At 47.9% G+C, this 20,729-nt stretch overlaps 1 protein-coding gene across 1 annotated transcript in view; it reads right to left on the bottom strand.

The window, feature by feature from the left end:
* The window catches only part of fam234b (family with sequence similarity 234 member B), a 101,561-nt gene that overhangs the window by 52,164 nt on the left and 28,668 nt on the right, over window positions 1-20,729 (bottom strand). The window contains exon 7 of the mRNA XM_038783983.1: window positions 19,894-20,035. Within this exon, the coding sequence (XP_038639911.1) occupies window positions 19,894-20,035 (142 nt within the window). The remainder of the gene's footprint in view (window positions 1-19,893; window positions 20,036-20,729) is intronic.

Below are 20,729 nucleotides of genomic sequence, written 5' to 3'. Positions count from 1 at the left end.
ACAATCCACACTCACACACTGTACAGTCCACACTCACACACTGTACAGTCCACACTCACACACACTGTACAATCCACACTCACACACACTGTACAGTCCACACTCACACACACTGTACAGTCCACACTCTCACACACTGTACAATCCACACTCACACACACTGTACAATCCACACTCACACACTGTACAGTCCACACTCACACACACTGTACAATCCACACTCTCACACACTGTACAGTCCACACTCACACACACTGTACAATCCACACTCACCCACACTGTACAATCCACACTCACACACACTGTACAGTCCACACTCACACACACTGTACAATCCACACTCACACATTGTACAATTCACACTAACACTGTACAATCCACACTCACACACACTGTACAATCCACACTCACACATTGTACAATTCACATTAAAATTGTACAATCCACACTCACACACACTGTACAATCCACACTCACACTGTACAATCCACACTCACACACACTGTACAATCCACACTCTCACACTGTACAATCCACACTCACACTGTACAATCCACACTCACACACACTGTACAATCCACACTCACACACACTGTACAATCCACACTCACACACACTGTACAATCCACACTCACACACACTGTACAATCCACTCACACACACTGTACAATCCACTCACACACACTGTACAATCCACTCACACACACACACTGTACAATCCACTCACACACACTGTACAATCCACACTCACACACACTGTACAGTCCACACTCACACACTGTACAATCCACACTCACACACACTGTACAATCCACACTCACACACTGTACAATCCACACTCACACACACTGTACAATCCACTCACACACACTGTACAATCCACTCACACACACACTGTACAATCCACTCACACACTGTACAATCCACACTCACACACTGTACAGTCCACACTCACACACTGTACAATCCACACTCACACACACTGTACAATCCACACTCACACACACTGTACAGTCCACACTCACACTGTACAATCCACACTCACACACTGTACAATCCACACTCACACACACTGTACAGTCCACACTCACACACTGTACAATCCACACTCACACACTGTACAATCCACACTCACACACACTGTACAGTCCACACTCACACACACTGTACAGTCCACACTCACACTGTACAATCCACACTCACACACTGTACAATCCACACTCACACACACTGTACAATCCACTCACACACACTGTACAATCCACACTCACACACTGTACAATCCACACTCACACTGTACAGTCCACACTCACACACACTGTACAATCCACACTCACACACTGTACAATCCACTCACACACACTGTACAATCCACTCACACACACTGTACAATCCACACTCACACTGTACAGTCCACACTCACACACTGTACAATCCACTCACACACTGCACAATCCACTCTCACACACTGTACAGTCCACACTCACACACACTGTACAATCCACACTCACACACACTGTACAATCCACACTCACACACTGTACAATCCACACTCACACACACTGTACAATCCACACTCACACTGTACAGTCCACACTCACACACTGTACAATCCACTCACACACACTGTACAATCCACACTCACACACTGTACAATCCACACTCACACACTGTACAATTCACACTCACACACTGTACAATCCACACTCACACACACTGTACAATCCACACTCACACACACTGTACAATCCACACTCACACACACTGTACAATCCACACTCACACACTGTACAGTCCACACTCACACACTGTACAATCCACACTCACACACTGAACAATCCACTCACACACACTGTACAATCCACTCTCACACACTGTACAGTCCACACTCACACACACTGTACAATTCACACTCACACACACTGTACAATCCACACTCACACACACTGTACAATCCACACTCACACACTGTACAATCCACACTCACACACACTGTACAATCCACACTCTCACACACTGTACAATCCACACTCACACACTGTACAATCCACACTCACACACTGTACAATCCACACTCACACTGTACAATCCACACTCACACACTGTACAATCCACTCACACACACTGTACAATCCACACTCACACACTGTACAGTCCACACTCACACACACTGTACCATTCACACTCACACACACTGTACAATCCACTCACACACTGTACAATCCACACTCACACACTGTACAGTCCACACTCACACACACTGTACAGTCCACACTCACACACTGTACAATCCACACTCACACACTGTACAATCCACTCTCACACTGTACAATCCACTCTCACACACTATACAATCCACACTCACACACTGTACAATCCACACTCACACACTGTACAATTCACACTCACACACACTGTACAATCCACACTCACACACTGTACAATCCACACTCACACACACTGTACAATCCACACTCACACACTGTACAGTCCACACTCACACACTGTACAATCCACACTCACACACTGTACAATCCACTCTCACACACTGTACAATCCACTCTCACACACTGTACAATCCACACTCACACACACTGTACAATCCACACTCACACACACTGTACAATCCACACTCACACACACTGTACAGTCCACACTCACACACTGTACAATCCACACTCACACACACTGTACAATCCACTCACACACACTGTACAGTCCACACTCACACACTGTACAATCCACTCTCACACACTGTACAATCCACACTCTCTCACACACTGTACAATCCACACTCACACACACTGTACAATCCACACTCACACACTGTACAGTCCACACTCACACACTGTACAGTCACACTCACACACTGTACAATCCACACTCACACACACTGTACAATCCACACTCACACACACTGTACAATCCACACTCACACACACTGTACAATCCACACTCTCACACACTGTACAGTCCACACTCACACAACTGTACAATCCACACTCACACACACTGTACAATCCACACTCTCACACACTGTACAATCCACACTCACACACTGTACAATCCACACTCACACACACTGTACAATCCACACTCACACACACTGTACAATCCACTCACACACACTGTACAATCCACTCACACACACTGTACAATCCACACTCACACACTGTACAATCCACACTCACACACTGTACAGTCCACACTCACACACTGTACAATCCACACTCACACTGTACAGTCCACACTCACACACTGTACAATCCACTCACACACACTGTACAATCCACTCACACACTGTACAGTCCACACTCACACTGTACAGTCCACACTCACACTGTACAATCCACACTCACACACTGTACAGTCCACACTCACACACTGTACAATTCACACTCACACACACTGTACAATCCACACTCACACACACTGTACAATCCACACTCACACACTGTACAATCTACACTCTCACACACTGTACAATCCACACTCACACACTGTACAATCCACACTCACACACTGTACAGTCCACACTCACACACTGTACAATCCACACTCACACATTGAACAATCCACTCACACACACTGTACAATCCACTCTCACACACTGTGCAGTCCACACTCACACACACTGTACAATTCACACTCACACACACTGTACAATCCACACTCACACACACTGTACAATCCACACTCACACACTGTACAATCCACACTCACACACACTGTACAATCCACACTCACACACACTGTACAATCCACACTCTCACACTGTACAATCACTAACCACACTGTACAGTCCACACTCACACACTGTACAATCCACACTCCACACACTGGTACAATCCACACTCACAACACATGTACAATCCACACTCACACACACTGTACAATCCACACTCACACACACTGTACAGTCCACACTCACACACTGTACAATCCACACTCACACACTGTACAATCCCACACTCACACACACTGTACAGTCCACACTCACACACACTGTACAATCCACACTCACACACACTGTACAATCCACACTCACACTGTACAATCCACACTCACACACACTGTACAATCCACACTCACACACACTGTACAGTCCACACTCACACACTGTACAATCCACACTCACACACTGTACAGTATCACACTCACAACTGTACATCCACATCACACCTGTACATCCACACTCACAACACTGTACAATCCACTCACACACACTGTACAGTCCACACTCACACACTGTACAATCCACACTCACACACACTGCACAATCCACACTCACACACTGTACAATCCACACTCACACACACTGTACAATCCACACTCACACACTGTACAGTCCACACTCTCACACACTGTACAATCCACTCACACACACTGTACAGTCCACACTCACACACACTGTACAAGCCCACACTCACCACACACTGTCCAATCCACACTCACAACACTGTACAATCCACACTCACACACACTGTACATCCACACTCACACACCTGTACATCCACACTCACACACACTGTACAATCCACACTCACACACACTGTACAGTCCACACTCACACCACTGTACAATCCACACTCACACACACTGTACTAGTCCACACTCACACACACTGTACAATCCACACTCACACACACTGTACAATCCACACTCACACACACTGTACAATCCACACTCACACACACTGTACAGTCCACACTCACACACACTGTACAATCCACACTCTCACACACTGTACAATCCACACTCACACACTGTACAATCCACACTCACACACACTGTACAGTCCACACTCACACACTGTACAATCCACACTCACACACACTGTACAGTCCACACTCACACACACTGTACAGTCCACACTCACACACACTGTACAGTCCACACTCACACACACTGTACAGTCCACACTCACACACACTGTACAATCCACACTCACACACTGTACAATCCACACTCACACACACTGTACAATCCACACTCACACACACTGTACAGTCCACACTCACACACTGTACAATCCACACTCACACACACTGTACAGTCCACACTCTCACACACTGTACAATCCACACTCACACACACTGTACAATCCACACTCACACACACTGTACAGTCCACACTCACACACACTGTACAGTCCACACTCACACACACTGTACAGTCCACACTCACACACACTGTACAATCCACACTCTCACACACTGTACAATCCACACTCACACACACTGTACAATCCACACTCACACACACTGTACAATCCCACACTCACACACTGTACAATCCACACTCACACACACTGTACAGTCCACACTCACACACACTGTACAGTCCACACTCACACACACTGTACAGTCCACACTCACACACACTGTACAGTCCACACTCACACACACTGTACAATCCACACTCACACACTGTACAATCCACACTCACACACACTGTACAGTCCACACACACTGTACAATCCACACTCACACACACTGTACAATTCACACTCACACACACTGTACAATCCACACTCTCACACACTGTACAGTCCACACTCACACACACTGTACAATCCACACTCACACACACTGTACAGTCCACACTCTCACACACTGTACAATCCACACTCACACACACTGTACAATTCACACTCACACACACTGTACAATCCACACTCTCACACACTGTACAGTCCACACTCACACACACTGTACAGTCCACACTCACACACACTGTACAATCCACTCACACACACTGTACAATCCACTCACACACACTGTACAATTCACACTCACACACTGTACAATTCACACTCACACACTGTACAGAGCTGCGGGAGGTTGCGTGTGGGGGATCAGGGGGGGTTGGGCGACATAGACATAGAACATTACAGCGCAGTACGGGCCCTTCGGCCCTCGATGTTGCGCCGACCTGTGAAACCATCTAAAGCCTATCTGACCTACACTATTCCATTTTCATCCATATGTCTATCCAGTGACCACTTAAATGCCCCTAAAGTTGGCGAGTCTACTACTGTTGCAGGCAGGGCGTTCCACACCCCTACTACTCTCTGAGTAAAGAAACTGCCTCTGACATCTGTCCTATATCTACCACCCCTCAATTTAAAGCTATGTCCCCTCGTGTTGGTCATCACCATCCGAGGAAAGAGACTCTCACTGTCCACCCTATCTAACCCTCTGACTATCTTATATGTCTCTATTAAGTCACCTCTAAGCCTTCTCCTCTAACGAAAACAATCTCAAATCTCTGAGCCTTTCCACGTAAGACCTTCCCTCCATCCCAGGCAACATCCTAGTAAATCTACTCTGAACCCTTTCCAAAGCTTCCTGGTCATCAGACGAAGGGTGCTGGGTGCGCGAGACTTTGGGAGGCGCGTGGGTGACAGGCTGTGAGCAAAATCAGCAACAGTGCAAAATATGGGAAGAGAACTGGCTGCAAGCAATGACGGCATCATTTGGTTAGCCACTCGTTATATTGCCAGTCTCACCCTGACAGCTGAAGCATGGTAGGATTTCTTCGTAACAAATAGAATTTCGCGTATTTTAGTAAATTCCCAGCACCGAGTGCACAGGTTCGATCCCAGCCCTGGGTCACTGTCCGTGTGGAGTTTGCACATTCTCCCCGTGTCTGCGTGGGTTTCACCCCCACAACCCAAAGATGTGCAGGGTAGGTGGATTGGCCACGCTAAATTTCCCCTTAATTGGAAAAAAAAATAATTGGGTACTCTAAATTTATTTTTAAAATAAAAATATTGAGTAAATTCTATCCATTCCATTGAGGGGCTGCTGTTCCTCTGGGCACAGTGTAGGCACTGAGCACCAGGGGGCACTGTTCTCCACTGGCTGCACACTGATTACCTCAACCAGGGCTGCTGGCACTCTGGCTGCATGTCACCCAACACAAAGCCTTTGAAAGTCTGTTTCATTACCGTGCAAAGCTAACCACAGTCAGTGCCCTCCTGGACCCTCCCCCCGCCCAGTGTTCATCAGGCCCCAGGGGTAAATCAAAGTTCCTCTGGGGCAGGGAGTGAGCAATGGGCTTAATCTGGGGCTCTGTGGGCTGTGGGATTAGGCCATTAGACATAGATATGTGAATCATCCCTGTTCGATTGCAGTGTGAAAACACCTCTCCCCCGGAGCTGGGTACAGGGGGTTGGGTGTGGGGGGAGAGATGCGCCAACGAAACACTATCTGTCCCGAGAGTGAATGAACAGAGTCCGGATTCTTAAACATTAAAACTGCAGGTGAATCTTAGAATTTACAGTACAGGAGGCCATTCGGCCCATCGAGTCTGCACCGGGTCTGGGAAAGAGCACCCTACCCAGGCCCACATCTCCACCCTATCCCCATAAAGCTGTGGAGCCCCCTTGTTTATTCTATCCATTTGTGTGGGAATATTTGTTAATTTATACTCTTACACTGTGTCCAAATGTTGTTGAGCCAGCCGTTATGGCGCTAATATTGAGAGGTACGTACAGAGAGTCTGAAAGGGGAGGTCAGTGTTGGGGTGAGGTTTATTGTGAACCTACAGATTGACACACAATCCACTGTCCTTTTTCTCTCGGTTCTGCATGGCATGTGTTCAGCAAGTCTCAGCAATGGGAAAATACAGCTCCTCGTGCTGTTTACTTGCTAGCTTGTCTTCCCTTTGCAGGGGCTGAATTCTCCGCCGGCGGCCCGGGGCTGCCCCACAATTGGGAAACCCCATTGACCGGCCGGTGAAACAGAGAATCCCGACAGCGTGCCGCAGATTGTGGGACGGAGAAACCCACCCCAGGTCTTTCTTTCCTCATGCTACATCCCCAAGTGGACAGAGTGGTTAGCACTGCTGCCTCACAGCGTCAGGGACCCGGGTTGAATTCCAGCCTTGGGTGACTGTGTGGAGTTTGCACGTTCTCCCTGTGCCTGCGTGGGTTTCCTCTGGGTGCAGTCCAAAGATGTGCAGATTAGATGGATTGGCCAAGATAAAATTGCCCCTTAGTATCTAGGGTAGGTTACGGGGATAGAGCAGGGTGGGCAGGGGAGCGGACCTGGACACCGTGCTCTTTCGGGGGCTAGGTGCAGACTCAATGGGCCGAATAGCTTCCTCCTGCACTGCTGGGATTCTATTATAATGGAAAGAACTGGACTTCCAGTGGCAGTATGTAGGGGGACGACCTGCACGAGGTGGTTCCCACTAGGGTATGGTGTTTTTCTCCCTTTTCGCCTAGTTTCTGTGAGTATTTCTGATCAAAAACCCACTTATTTAAGGCAATAAGGTGCCTACTTCGGTGATATGCCCAGGAAGACGATTTATTTGATGCGCCAGAGGAGAAGGATTCTTTTGTAAAAAAAGCACAGGCTGGGTGTGGGTTGCTTTTTTTAGGCTTTTTGGATGTTGGGGGTGGGCTGGGTAACTGGGGAATTGTTGGGGTTGCTTGTCCTTGTTTGCATTTCCATGTGTGGGTTGAATGTTTCGGAAGTTGGATTTGGGTGGGGGGTTTAATTCTATGGAGGTTTTGTTCTATTTGCTGTCACTGTTGTGAACGTATATCGATCCTGGTTGGAGTAAGGGGTGTGTATACTTTGGGTCCTTTTTCTGTCAGCATTTTCCTTTACTCTGGGCGGGAGTCGCCCTGCTAGCCGAAGTGTCAGCTCACTGAAGTGATGCAATGTGGGTGATTGCTGCTCATCATATTAATGTGTCTTTAGATAATGTTTTTGTTTTGTTTGGGTTTACGTTCATTGTAAGTAGGTTTTAGTGGTTTTTGTTCGTCTTACTATCTTTTGTATGTACATTTGGCTGTGATATTGTTTGAAAGGAAGAGGAGGGGAGGGGGTGGGCAGTTTGCTGATGGTCACTGCAAATTTTTCTTTGTTTAGTCTTGTTCGTGGATTTGGCGGCCATCTTGGGTAATCCCTCTTGGTGGAAATGGATTGGGGGGGGGGGGGGGGGGGGGGGGATCACCCAATTTCCAAGGTCACCCTGATTGTCAGGAATTAAATGGCCCAGTGAAAAGGTCAAAGGCACTTGCCCGTCTTAAATGTTTAAATGCCTGGGCGACACGGTGGCGCAGTGGTTAGCACTGCTGTCTCATAGTGCCGAAGACCCAGGTTCGATCCCAGCCCCAGGTCACTGTCCATATGGAGTTTTCAAATTCTCCCTGTATCTGTGTGGGTCTCACCCCCACAACCCAAAGATGTGCAGGGTAGGTGGATTGACAAAGCTAAATTGCCCCTTGATTGGAAAAATTAAAAATATATGATCTGGTGTTTCTGCAGGAGACTCATTTGAGGGTCAGAGACTAGTGTCATGTGAGAGTACATTTAAGAAATGGGTGTTTATTACTGCAGTGATGTCAGAGAGTGGGTGGAGCTGGGCTGTCTGTCAGCTTTTTACTTTCGTTTTAGACGTTTGCTGCAGGGTGTGTTTTAGTTTTGTTTTCAGTGTTGGAGCTGAAGCCAGACAGAGCAGGTGTACTGCTGTTCTCTCTGCCATGAAAAGACTATCTCTTGATCATTTTGTGAATTCAGAATTATAAATGTTCTCAGGAGTGAATGTAAACCTAATGTGCTTCTGTTAAAAGGTGTATTCTTTGTGGGTTGTATTTGAATTAATGGTTGCTAAGATGTTCACTGTATGTTTTTAAAAAGGTTAACTTGGGTTCATAGAATAAACATTGTTTTGCTTTAAAAAATACTTTTCCATTTCTGCTGTACCACACCTGTAGAGTGGGCCATGTGCTCCCCACACCACAATCTATTAAAAGTTGTGGGTCAGGTGAACTCCGTGATACACTTTGGGGTTCGCTAACGCTGGCCCATAACACTAGAGAAGGTTGCGGAAGGGGTGGGTGGGACAGGTTTTTCATTCGGGCTTTGATGGTATGGCTCGGTTCGCAGCAATCCTAATCAATAAAAGGGTTCAGTTTTCTGCTGCTAAGATCTTGGCAGAGCCCAGTGGCAGACATGTTATTGTTTGCGGGTCTTTAGCAGTCTTTGAAGGTTCCAGTTAATGCATCTGCTCCGAACTGGGACGATACAGGTTTTATTAACAAGCTGCTAGCCAGGGCGGCACGGTGGCACAGTGGTTAGCATTGCTGCCTACGGCGCTGAGGACCCGGGTTCAATCCCGGCCCTGGGTCACTGTCTGTGAGGAGTTTGCACATTCTCCCTGTGTCTGCGTGGGTTTCACCCCCACAACCCAAAGATGTGCAGGGTAGGTGGATTGGCCACGTTAAATTGCCCCTTAATTGGAAAAAATGAATTGGATATTCTAAATTTTTTTTTTAAAAAAAAAAGGAAAAAAAAACAAGCTGCTAGCCTCAGTCCCCGATTTGGATTCACATCAGCTAATCTTGTTGGGGGTGGGGGGGGTTTACGTAAACTGTGTGCTGGATCCCAGAATGGATTGTTCCAGACCCAGGGGCAGCACGGTAGCATGGTGGTTAGTACAATCGCTTCACAGCTCCAGGGTCCCAGGTTCGATTCCCGGCTGGGTCACTGTCTGTGCGGAGTCTGCACGTCCTCCCCCTGTGTGCGTGGGTTTCCTCCGGGTGCTCCGGTTTCCTCCCACAGTCCAAAGATGTGCAGGTTAGGTGGGTTGGCCATGCTAAATTGCCCTTAGTGTCCAAAATTGCCCTTAGTGTTGGGTGGGGTTACTGGGTTATGGGGATAGGGTGGAGGTGTCGACCTTGGGTAGGGTGCTCTTTCCAAGAGCCAGTGCAGGCTCGATGGGCTGAATGGCCTCCTGCACTGTAAATTCTATGAGCAAATCTCTGACTCCATCAGGTGAGGGGTGGCAAAGGCTTGTTGGTTTTCATGAAGCAGAGAGGGGACGGGATGCTCAGCGATTGTGATTCCAGATCATGCCCCACATCATGGGGATTTGGTCCATTCAACGACCGCCATGGAGATTGGATACGGCATTGTTAGCGGACAAAAGATTTTGTGATCGCTTGTTCACCACTACTGGGGATATATTAAATTTAATAAACATGAATTTATCGCACCTTCTGCGTTGTGGGAAGCCCTTGCGGCGGTTATTAGAGGGGAGATAATTTCCTACAAAGCCCACATGGAAAGGACTGTGGAGGTGGAGTGGGAGAGGCTGGTGGACTCTTTCCTTGGGGGTGGACCATCAGTATGAGCGAGCAGGAAAAAGTTGCAGACACAAATTGATTTCCTATCAACGGGTAAGGCAGTGGGCCAGCTGCGATGTTCGAGGAGGGTATTGCATTAACAATGCAAGACCTGTTAAGTGCTGTCAATTTTCTAGCTGACCACTTCAAAATCACTGAACTGTAAAGGGAGGTGATTGGAAAGCACTTAGTTATGTTTGAAGTGGTCCAGGAGCTGACAGTGAAGGAAGCTATTCGGCCCATTGACTCTGCACCGACCCTCTGAAAGATACCCTACCAGGCCCCCACCCTCGCCCAATCCCCATAACCCAGTAACCCCACCCAACCTTTAGACACAAAGCGTAATTTAGCATGGCCATCAACCCAGCCTGCATATCTTTGGACTGTTGGAGGAACTGGAGCACCCGGAGGAAACCTACGAAGACACAGGGAGAAAGTGCAAACTCCACACAGACAGTGACCGAAGGTCAGAACCTGGCGCTGTGAGGCAGCAATGCTAACCACTGTGCCACCCACAAACATCAAAACTTCATGTCATAAACATTGCGGTTATAGCGCTTCAGAGTTACTCAACTGTGAAGGAAGGTGAAAGGAATAATGCTGACAGCTGGGGAGTGTGGAAGCTGTCAATCACAACCTAGTTTTGTAATGGGCAACAAAGAGTCCGACCCAATTGGTAGAGGCATTGCCCAGGTGAGTATTAAGCAACCACTTTTCACTGCCTCTGTCTGGACTGATCTCTAGCTTCCTGACAGGAGTCTCTGTTCTGGAGGGAGGGGGAAAAGTGCTTTCCGACAGGGATCTCTCGGGGGGGGGGGAGCTTCCTGCCAGGTCTCTTGGGAGGGAGGGGGGGGGGGGGGGGGAGGGGGGGGGGGGGGGGGGGGAGGGGGGGAGGGGGGGGGGGGGGGGGGAGGGGGGGGGGGGGGAGGGGGGGAGGGGGGAGGGGGGAGGGGGAGGGGGGAGGGGGGAGGGGGGGGGGGGGGAGGGGGGGGGGAGGGGGGAGGGGGGGGGGGGGGGAGGGGGGGGGGGGGGGGGGAGGGGGGGAGGGGGGGGAGGGGGGGAGGGGGAGGGGGGAGGGGGGGGAGGGGGGGAGGGGGAGGGGGGAGGGGGGGAGGGGGGGGGGGGGGGAGGGGGGAGGGGGGGAGGGGGGGGGGGAGGGAGGGGGGAGGGGGGGAGGGGGGGGAGGGGGGAGGGGGGGAGGGGGGGGAGGGGGAGGGGGGGGAGGGGGGAGGGGGGGGGAGGGAGGGGGGGGGGGGGGGGGAGGGGGGGGAGGGGGGGGGGGGAGGGGGGGGAGGGGGGGGGAGGGGGGGGGGGGGGGGGGGGGGGGGGGGGGGGGGAGGGAGGGAGGGGGGGGGGGGGGGGGGGGGGGGAGGGGGGGGGGGGGGGGGAGGGGGGGGGGGGGAGGGGGGGGAGGGAGGGGGGGGGGGGAGGGAGGGGGGGGGGGGGAGGGAGGGGGGGGGGGGGGGGGGGGGGAGGGGGGGGAGAGGGGGAGGGTGGGGAGAGCTTCCTGCCAGGTCTCTTTGGGGGAGGGGGGGGGGGGGTTGGGGAAGCTCCCCGACAGGGGTCTCTCTTCTGGGGGGGCGGGGGGAGCTTCCTGACAGGGGTCTCCCTTCTGGGGGGGGGGCATCCTAACAGGGGTCACTTTTCTGAGGGTCTGTGGGGGGAGAGGTTGGTCTCCTTATTTAGCGGGTCTCTGTGGGGATCTCCTTCTTTAGGGGATCTGTGGGAGGGGTCCTTATTTAAGGGGTCTTTTTAATTTAAGGGTCTCTGGGGGAAGTTTATTTAGGGGTCATCAGGGGGGGTTCTTTATTTAAGGCTTCTCTGGGGGGGGTCTTTATTTAGGGGGTCTCTAGGGGGTCTTTATTTAGGGGGTCTTCGGGGGGGTTTATTTAGGGGGACTCGGAGGGGGGTTTATTTAGGGGGTCTCCAGGGGGGTTTATTTAGGGGGTCTCGGGGGGGGGTTTATTTAGGGGGTCTCGGAGGGGGGTTTATTTAGGGGGTCTCTAGGGGGTCTTTATTTTAAGGGTCTCTGGGGGAGGTTTATTTAGGGGTCTCCGGGGGGTTTTATTTAGGGGGTCTCGGAGGGGGGTTTATTTAGGGAGTCTCCAGGGGAGTTTATTTAGGGGGTCGGAGGGGGGTTTATTTAGGGGTCTCCAGGGGGGTTTATTTAGGGGGTCTCGGAGGGGGATTTATTTAGGGGGTCTCCAGGGGGGTTTATTTAGGGGGTCTCGGAGGGGGGTTTATTTAGGGGGTCTCTAGGGGGTCTTTATTTTAGGGGTCTCCGGGGGGGGTTTATTTAGCGGGTCTCCGTGGGGGTTTATTTAGCGGGTCTCTGAGGGGGGTTCATTTAGGGGGTCTCCAGGGGGTTTATTTAGGGGTCTCTGGGGGAGGTGGTTCTAATTAAGGTGATCTCTGGAGGGGGTCTGTGGGGAGAAGAGTTCTTTATTTAGGGGGTGTAATTCAGCTTTGGTGGGAGAACATAGTCTCCCAAACAGAGAATTCTGCCCGTGGTGTGTGAACCTCAGCATCCGCTTCACATTAACATCACTCCACAAATGAACGATTGGAAGGATCTCGCTGCATTAGCCCAGCGGCCTAAACTGACCCTGAGTCCTTAGCTCTCAAAGTCACCTTTAAAAGTGTATTGTTGACAGCACAATGCAGTCATGTGAGAAAGATGTGCCAGGTCAACTTGATCAAATATGTGATGGATTGCAGAGACAGTTCACTTTGTTGCTATTTTGGATCACAGGATGAGGAGCTGGTTTTGGCTCTGTTTCCGCTACGTGACTAAGTGCAGTCTCCTGGAAGGCAGTCAGCATCACATGCAAACCCTCAGAGACAGAACACAAAAGCAGATACTAACCTCATGCCCTGCACAATTCAACCATCAAAGTTATCCTTCTCAAGTTCACCAGTCAACAAGTCACATTTAGAAAGACTTTATTTCACACTGACAATTGATATAGACAGAGCCATAACCAAGGGATCAGATTACAGTTCTGCAATGCTACCCTGTTGTTATTCTTGATGCGGACAATTCAACAGCTAACAGGAGGGAAAAAACACTCTGACAATGCTCCTGTCCACAATGACGGGAGCTCAGCACTTCAGTCCCTAAAAAAACAACCATCTTCAGCCGGAAGGGCCGAGTGGATGGTCCACTTGACGTCCCCAGCAACACACACACCAGTGTTCAGCCAATTCGATTTACACCATATCAGGAAATGGCTGAAAGCACCAGATACAGCAAAGGCTTTGGGTCTTTATGACACTTCGAAGACTTCTGCCCCAGAAACTTGCTGCACCCATAGCCAATTGTCAGCAAAGTGATGGGAGGGGCCAAAGCCAGTGCTAAAGGCGGCATTTACTCAACAACAACATGCTCGCCAATACTCAGATTGGGTTCCACCAGGACCACCCAGTTCCTGACCGCAATATAGCCTTGGACCAAAGATGGACAGAGGAGCTGAACCTGAGAGATGGAGGTGCGGACACCGACATCAAGTCCGATTTTTACCGAGTGTCACATCAAGGAGGCCTAACAAATGGAGGTCAATGGGAATCAGGGGGAAAACACTCCGCTGGTTGGAAAGTTTTCTTTCCACCGAGCACATAGGATGTTGGCTATTGCAGACCCATCACCTCAGTCCCACGGCATCGCTGCACGGGTTGTGCAGGTTAATGCATGAGACCTAACCATTTCCTTCCTTTATCAATGGCTTTCCCTCCACAATAAGGTCAGAAGTGGGGATGGTCACTGATTGTACAGTATTCAGTACCATTTGTGACTCCTCAGTAGTTTTTTTTCTTTAAAAAAATAAATAAATTTAGAGTACCCAATTAAATTTTTCCAATTAAGGGGCAATTTAGCGTGGCCAATCCACCTATCCTGCACATTTTTTGGGCTGTGGGGGAGAAACCCACGCAAACACGGGGAGAATGTGCAAACTCTACACGGACAGTGACCCAGAGCCGGGATCGAACCTGGGACCTCGGCACTGTGAGGCTTCAGCGCTAACCACTGCGCCATCGTGCTGCCCCTCGACTCCTCAGTACTGAAGCAGTTTGTGCATGCATGAGGCAGCCTGGACAATATTCAAGCTTGGCCTGATCAGGGACAAGTAATACTTAAGCCACAAAAATGCAGGAAGTGATGATTTCCAAGAAGAGAGAATCTAACCATCTCGCTATGACATTCAATGGAATTACCGTTGCTGAATTCCCCACTATCAACATCCTTGGAGTTACCTTTCATCTTAACCTTAACTGGACCAGCCGTATAGCTACAGTGATGACAAGAGCAGGTCAGAGGCGAAGAATTCTGCGGCGAGTGACTCACCATCTGATTCCCCAAAGCCTGTCCACCATCTACAAGGCACGAGTCAGGAGTGAGAAGGAATACTCTCCATTTGCCTGGATGAGGGCAGTTCCAACACTCAAGAAGCTCAACACCATCCAGGACAAAGCAGCCCTGCTTTGATGAGAACCCCACCCGCCATCTAGAAGATTCACCACAGCAACAACGCAAGTTTCGGTTGACAGCAAATCCCTAATCGGTGGCCGAGAAGGACAAGGACAGCAGGTGTATCGGAACATTGCCAACTGTAAATGGCTCTCCACATTGCTATCCTGACCTGGAGATATATCTCTGTTCGTGGACTGTCAATGGGTCAAACTCTATCTATCGTTAACAGCACTGTGATGTACCTACACAGGAACAGCAGTAATTCAAAAACGCAGCAGCTTCTTGAGGGAAATTAGGGATGGGTAGTGGGGCAATAAATGCTGGCCATGGATGCCAGAACAAGCAGGAAAAAGGGTAGACGGTGAAGTCATCAAATTCCGGCCAAATATGAGTCGCACTGTCACAGGAACGGATGTACAGAATCTCCGGAACCTGTGTCTTGGGTCACCATCCTTATCAGTGATTTAATATTTTTCAATATCAATTTAGAGTACCCAATTCATTTTTCCCAATTAAAAAGCAATTTAGCTTGGCCAATCCACCGAGCTTTGGGTAGTGGGGACATAACATGGGGAGAATGTGCAAACTCCACACGGACAGTGACAAAGAGCCCGGATCTAACCTGCGATTTAATTAATGATCCCTCTCACTGACCGGTGATTTAATTAATGATCACTCACACTGACCAGTGATTTAATTAATGATCACTCTCACGCTGATCAGTGAGTTAATTAATGATCACTCTCACACTGACCAGTGATTTAATTAACGATGTCTCTCACACTGACTAGTAGTTTAATTAATGATCAGTCTCACACTGACCAGTGATTTAATTAATGATCACACTCTCACTGACCAGTGATTTAATTAATGGTCACTCTCACACTGACCAGTGATTTAATTAATGATCACTCTCATACTGACCAGTGATTTAATTAATGATCACTCTCACACTAACCAGTGATTTAATTAATGATGTCTCTCCAGTGTCCAGTGATTTAATTAATGATCACTCTCACACTGGCCAGTGACTTAATTGATGATCACTTTCACACTGACCAGTGGTTTAATTAATGATCACTCTCACACTGACCAGTGAGCTAATTAATGGTCACTCTCACTGACCAGTGATTTAATTAATTATGTCTCTCACATTGACCAGTGAGTTAATGGTCACTCTCACACTGACCAGCGGTTTAATTAATGATCACTCTCTCACTGACCAGTGATTTACTTAATGATCACTCTCACTGACCAGTGATTTACTTAATGATCACTCTCACTGACCAGTGGTTTAATTAATGATCACTCTCACTGACCAGTGATTTACTTAATGATCACTCTCACACTGACCAGTGAGTTAATTAATGATCACTCTCACAGTGACCAGTGAGTTAACTAATCATCACTCACACTGACCAGTGAGTTAATTAATGATCACTCTCACCTTGACCAGTGAGTTAATTAATGATCACTCTCACACTGACCAGTGATTTAATTAATTATTTCTCTCACACTGACCAGTGATTTAATTAATGATCACTCTCACTGACCAGTGATTTAATTAATGATCACTCTCACTGACCAGTGAGTTAATTAATGATCACTCTCACTGCCCGGTGATTTAATTAATGATCACTCACACTGACCAGTGATTTAATTAATGATCACTCTCACTGACCAGTGATTTAATTAATGATCACTCTCACACTGACCAGTGAGTTAATTAATGATCACTCTCACTGCCCGGTGATTTAATTAATGATCACTCTCACTGACCAGTGATTTAATTAATGATCACTCTCACTGCCCGGTGATTTAATTAATGATCACTCTCACACTGAGCAGTGATTTAATTAATGATCACTCTCACTGACCAGTGATTTAATGATCAATTTCACTGACCAGTGATTTCATTAATGATCACTCTCACACTGACCAGTGATTTAATTAATGATCACTCTCACTGCCCGGTGATTTAATTAATGATCACTCTCACACTGAGCAGTGATTTAATTAATGATCAATTTCACTGACCAGTGATTTCATTAATGATCACTCTCACACTGACCAGTGATTTAATTAATGATCACTCTCACACTGAGCAGTGATTTAATTAATGATCACTCTCACTGACCAGTGATTTAATTAATGATCATTCTCACACTGACCAGTGACTTAATTAATGATCACTCTCACTGACCAGTGACTTAATTAATGATCACTCTCACTGACCAGTGACTTAATTAATGATCACTCTCACTGACCAGTGACTTAATTAATGATCACTCTCACACTGACCAGTGAGTTAATTAATCATCACTCACACTGACCAGTGATTTAATTAATGATCACTCTCACTGACCAGTGAGTTAATTAATCATCACTCACACTGACCAGTGATTTAATTAATGATCACTCTCACACTGAACAGTGACTTAATTAATGATCACTCTCACACTGACCAGTGATTTAATTAATGATCACTCTCACACAGACCAGTGGGTTAATTAATGATCACTCTCACACTGACCAGTGATTTAATTAATGATCACTCTCACACTGACCAGTGATTTAATTAATGATCACTCTCACCTTGACCAGTGATTTAATTAATGATCACTCTCACACTGACCAGTGATTTAATTAATGATCACTCTCACACAGACCAGTGGGTTAATTAATGATCACTCTCACACTGACCAGTGATTTAATTAATGATCACACTCTCACACTGACCAGTGATTTAATTAATGATCACTCTCACTGACCAGTTATTTAATTAATGATCACACTCTCACTGACTAGTGATTTAATTAATGATCACTCTCACACTGACCAGTGATTTAATTAATGATCACTCTCACACTGACCAGTGGTTTAATTAATGATCACTCTCACACTGACCGGTGATAATTAATGATCACTCTCACACTGACCAGTGATTTAATTAATGATCACTCTCACTGACCAGTGATTTAATTAATGATCACTCTCATACTGACCAGTGGTTTAATTAAAGATCACTCTCACACTGACCGGCCATGGGGTCAGCAGGGTAGCATGGTGGTTAGCATAAATGCTTCACAGCTCCAGGGTCCCAGGTTCGATTCCCGGCTGGGTCACTGTCTGTGTGGAGTCTGCACGTCCTCTCCCTGTGTGCGTGGGTTTCCTCCGGGTGCTCCGGTTTCCTCCTACAGTCCAAAGATGTGCGGGTTTGGTGGATTGGCCATGCTAAATTGCCCGTAGTGTCCTAATAAAAGTAAGGTTAAGGGGGGGGGGGTTGTTGGGTTACGGGTATAGGGTGGATACGTGGGTTTGAGTGGGGTGATCATGGCTCGGCACAACATTGAGGGCCGAAGGGCCTGTTCTGTGCTGTACTGTTCTATGTTCTATAATTAATGATGACTCTCACACTGACCAGTGATTTAATTAATGATCACTCTCACACTGACCTTACCCAGCACGGTAGCATTGTGGATAGCACAATTGCTTCACAGTTCCAGGGTCCCAGGTTTGATTCCGGCTTGGGTCTCTGTCTGTGCAGAGTCTGCACATCCTTCCCGTGTGTGTGGGTTTCCTCTGGGTGCTCCGGTTTCCTCTCACAGTCCAAAGGTGTGCAGGTTAGGTGGACTGGCCATGATAAATTGCCCTTCGTGTCCAAAATTGCCCTTAGTGTTGGGTGGGGTTACTGGGTTATGGGGATAGGGTGGAGATGTTGACATTGGGTAGGGAGCTCTTTCCAAGAGCCATTGCAGACTCGATGGGCCGAATGGCCTCCTTCTGCACTGTAAATTCTATGATAATCTATGATTAATTAATGATCACTCTCACACTGACCAGTGAGTTAATTAATGATCACTCACACACTGACCAGTGATTTAATTAATGATCACTCTCACTGACCAGTGAGTTAATTAATGATCACTCTCACAGTGACCAGTGATTTAATTAGTGATCACTCACACTGACCAGTGATTTAATTAATGATCACTCTCACTGACCAGTGATTTAATTAATGATCACTCTCACAGTGACTAGTGATTTAATTAGTGATCACTCACACTGACCAGTGGTTTAATTAATGATCACTCTCACTGACCAGTGAGTTAATTAATGATCACTCTCACAGTGACTAGTGATTTAATTAGTGATCACTCTCATTGGCATCGCATGAGCACAGGGAAAGCCTGCTGCCAGAATCAGCAGCGTGGACATCAATCATCAAATGTATTGCCCTAATACTCCCTAGCAGTCTGCATGCAGTACGTATAATGGTCACCTGTACACCTCCAACCACTCAGACTGGTTTCCCCTTCTCTTCCATTCCCACACAGAGTCCTGGCTTTGTAGGGGTGCCGGCAAGCTGGCTTTGCCATTCGCCTGCTTGTACATGTCCCTCACCGACAAGGCCTGGATGGTCCCTTTAAAAGGAAAGATTTTGTGTGATTGAAGAGCAGGAGAATTCTTTACATACAATAATTATCCCTTTTCCGGTGACCAGGAGTCGTTCTTTATGTTCCTACTGTGCCTTTTTTTCAGCTGCTGTTCGATGGTTTATAAAACTAATCTCTGACCTAGAGCTGCCATTTAGCCGAGCATTTAGTTACAAACTAGGAACAAAATTTAACATTAAAAGTGCATTTACCATAGGAATTGGGAAGTGATTTCTGTTAAAACACTAATTATTTTCCAAATATATGCTTTATTCATAGATCTCTAAAAGTGATTAATCGTTCAAATTTTACAATTTCTTTATTCTTTCATGAGATGTGCATGTCACTGGCAAGTGCATGGTGGCACAGCGGTTTACACTGCCCTCGGGCGCTACGTGGCACTGGGACTACAGCGCTGAGGACCCGGGTTCGAATCCCAGCTCTGGGTCACTGTCCGTGTGGAGTTTGCACATTCTCCCCGTGTCTGCGTGGGTTTCCCCCCCACAACCCAAAGATGTGCAGGGTAGGTGGATTGGCCATGCTAAATTGCCCCTTAGTTGGAAAAAAATAATTGGGTACTCTTAAATTTATTCAAAAAAACACAACTCCCTCACAGTGCTAAGAACCCAGGCTCGATTCCGGCCAGGGGTGACTGCCTGTGTGGAGTTTTCACTTTCTCCCA

Source organism: Scyliorhinus canicula, chromosome 23, assembly GCF_902713615.1.
Source record: "Scyliorhinus canicula chromosome 23, sScyCan1.1, whole genome shotgun sequence".
In the NCBI taxonomy this organism is placed as follows: Eukaryota; Metazoa; Chordata; class Chondrichthyes; order Carcharhiniformes; family Scyliorhinidae; genus Scyliorhinus; species Scyliorhinus canicula.
Note: the sequence above shows the minus strand (reverse complement) of the source record. Positions and strands in the feature narration are given on the sequence as shown.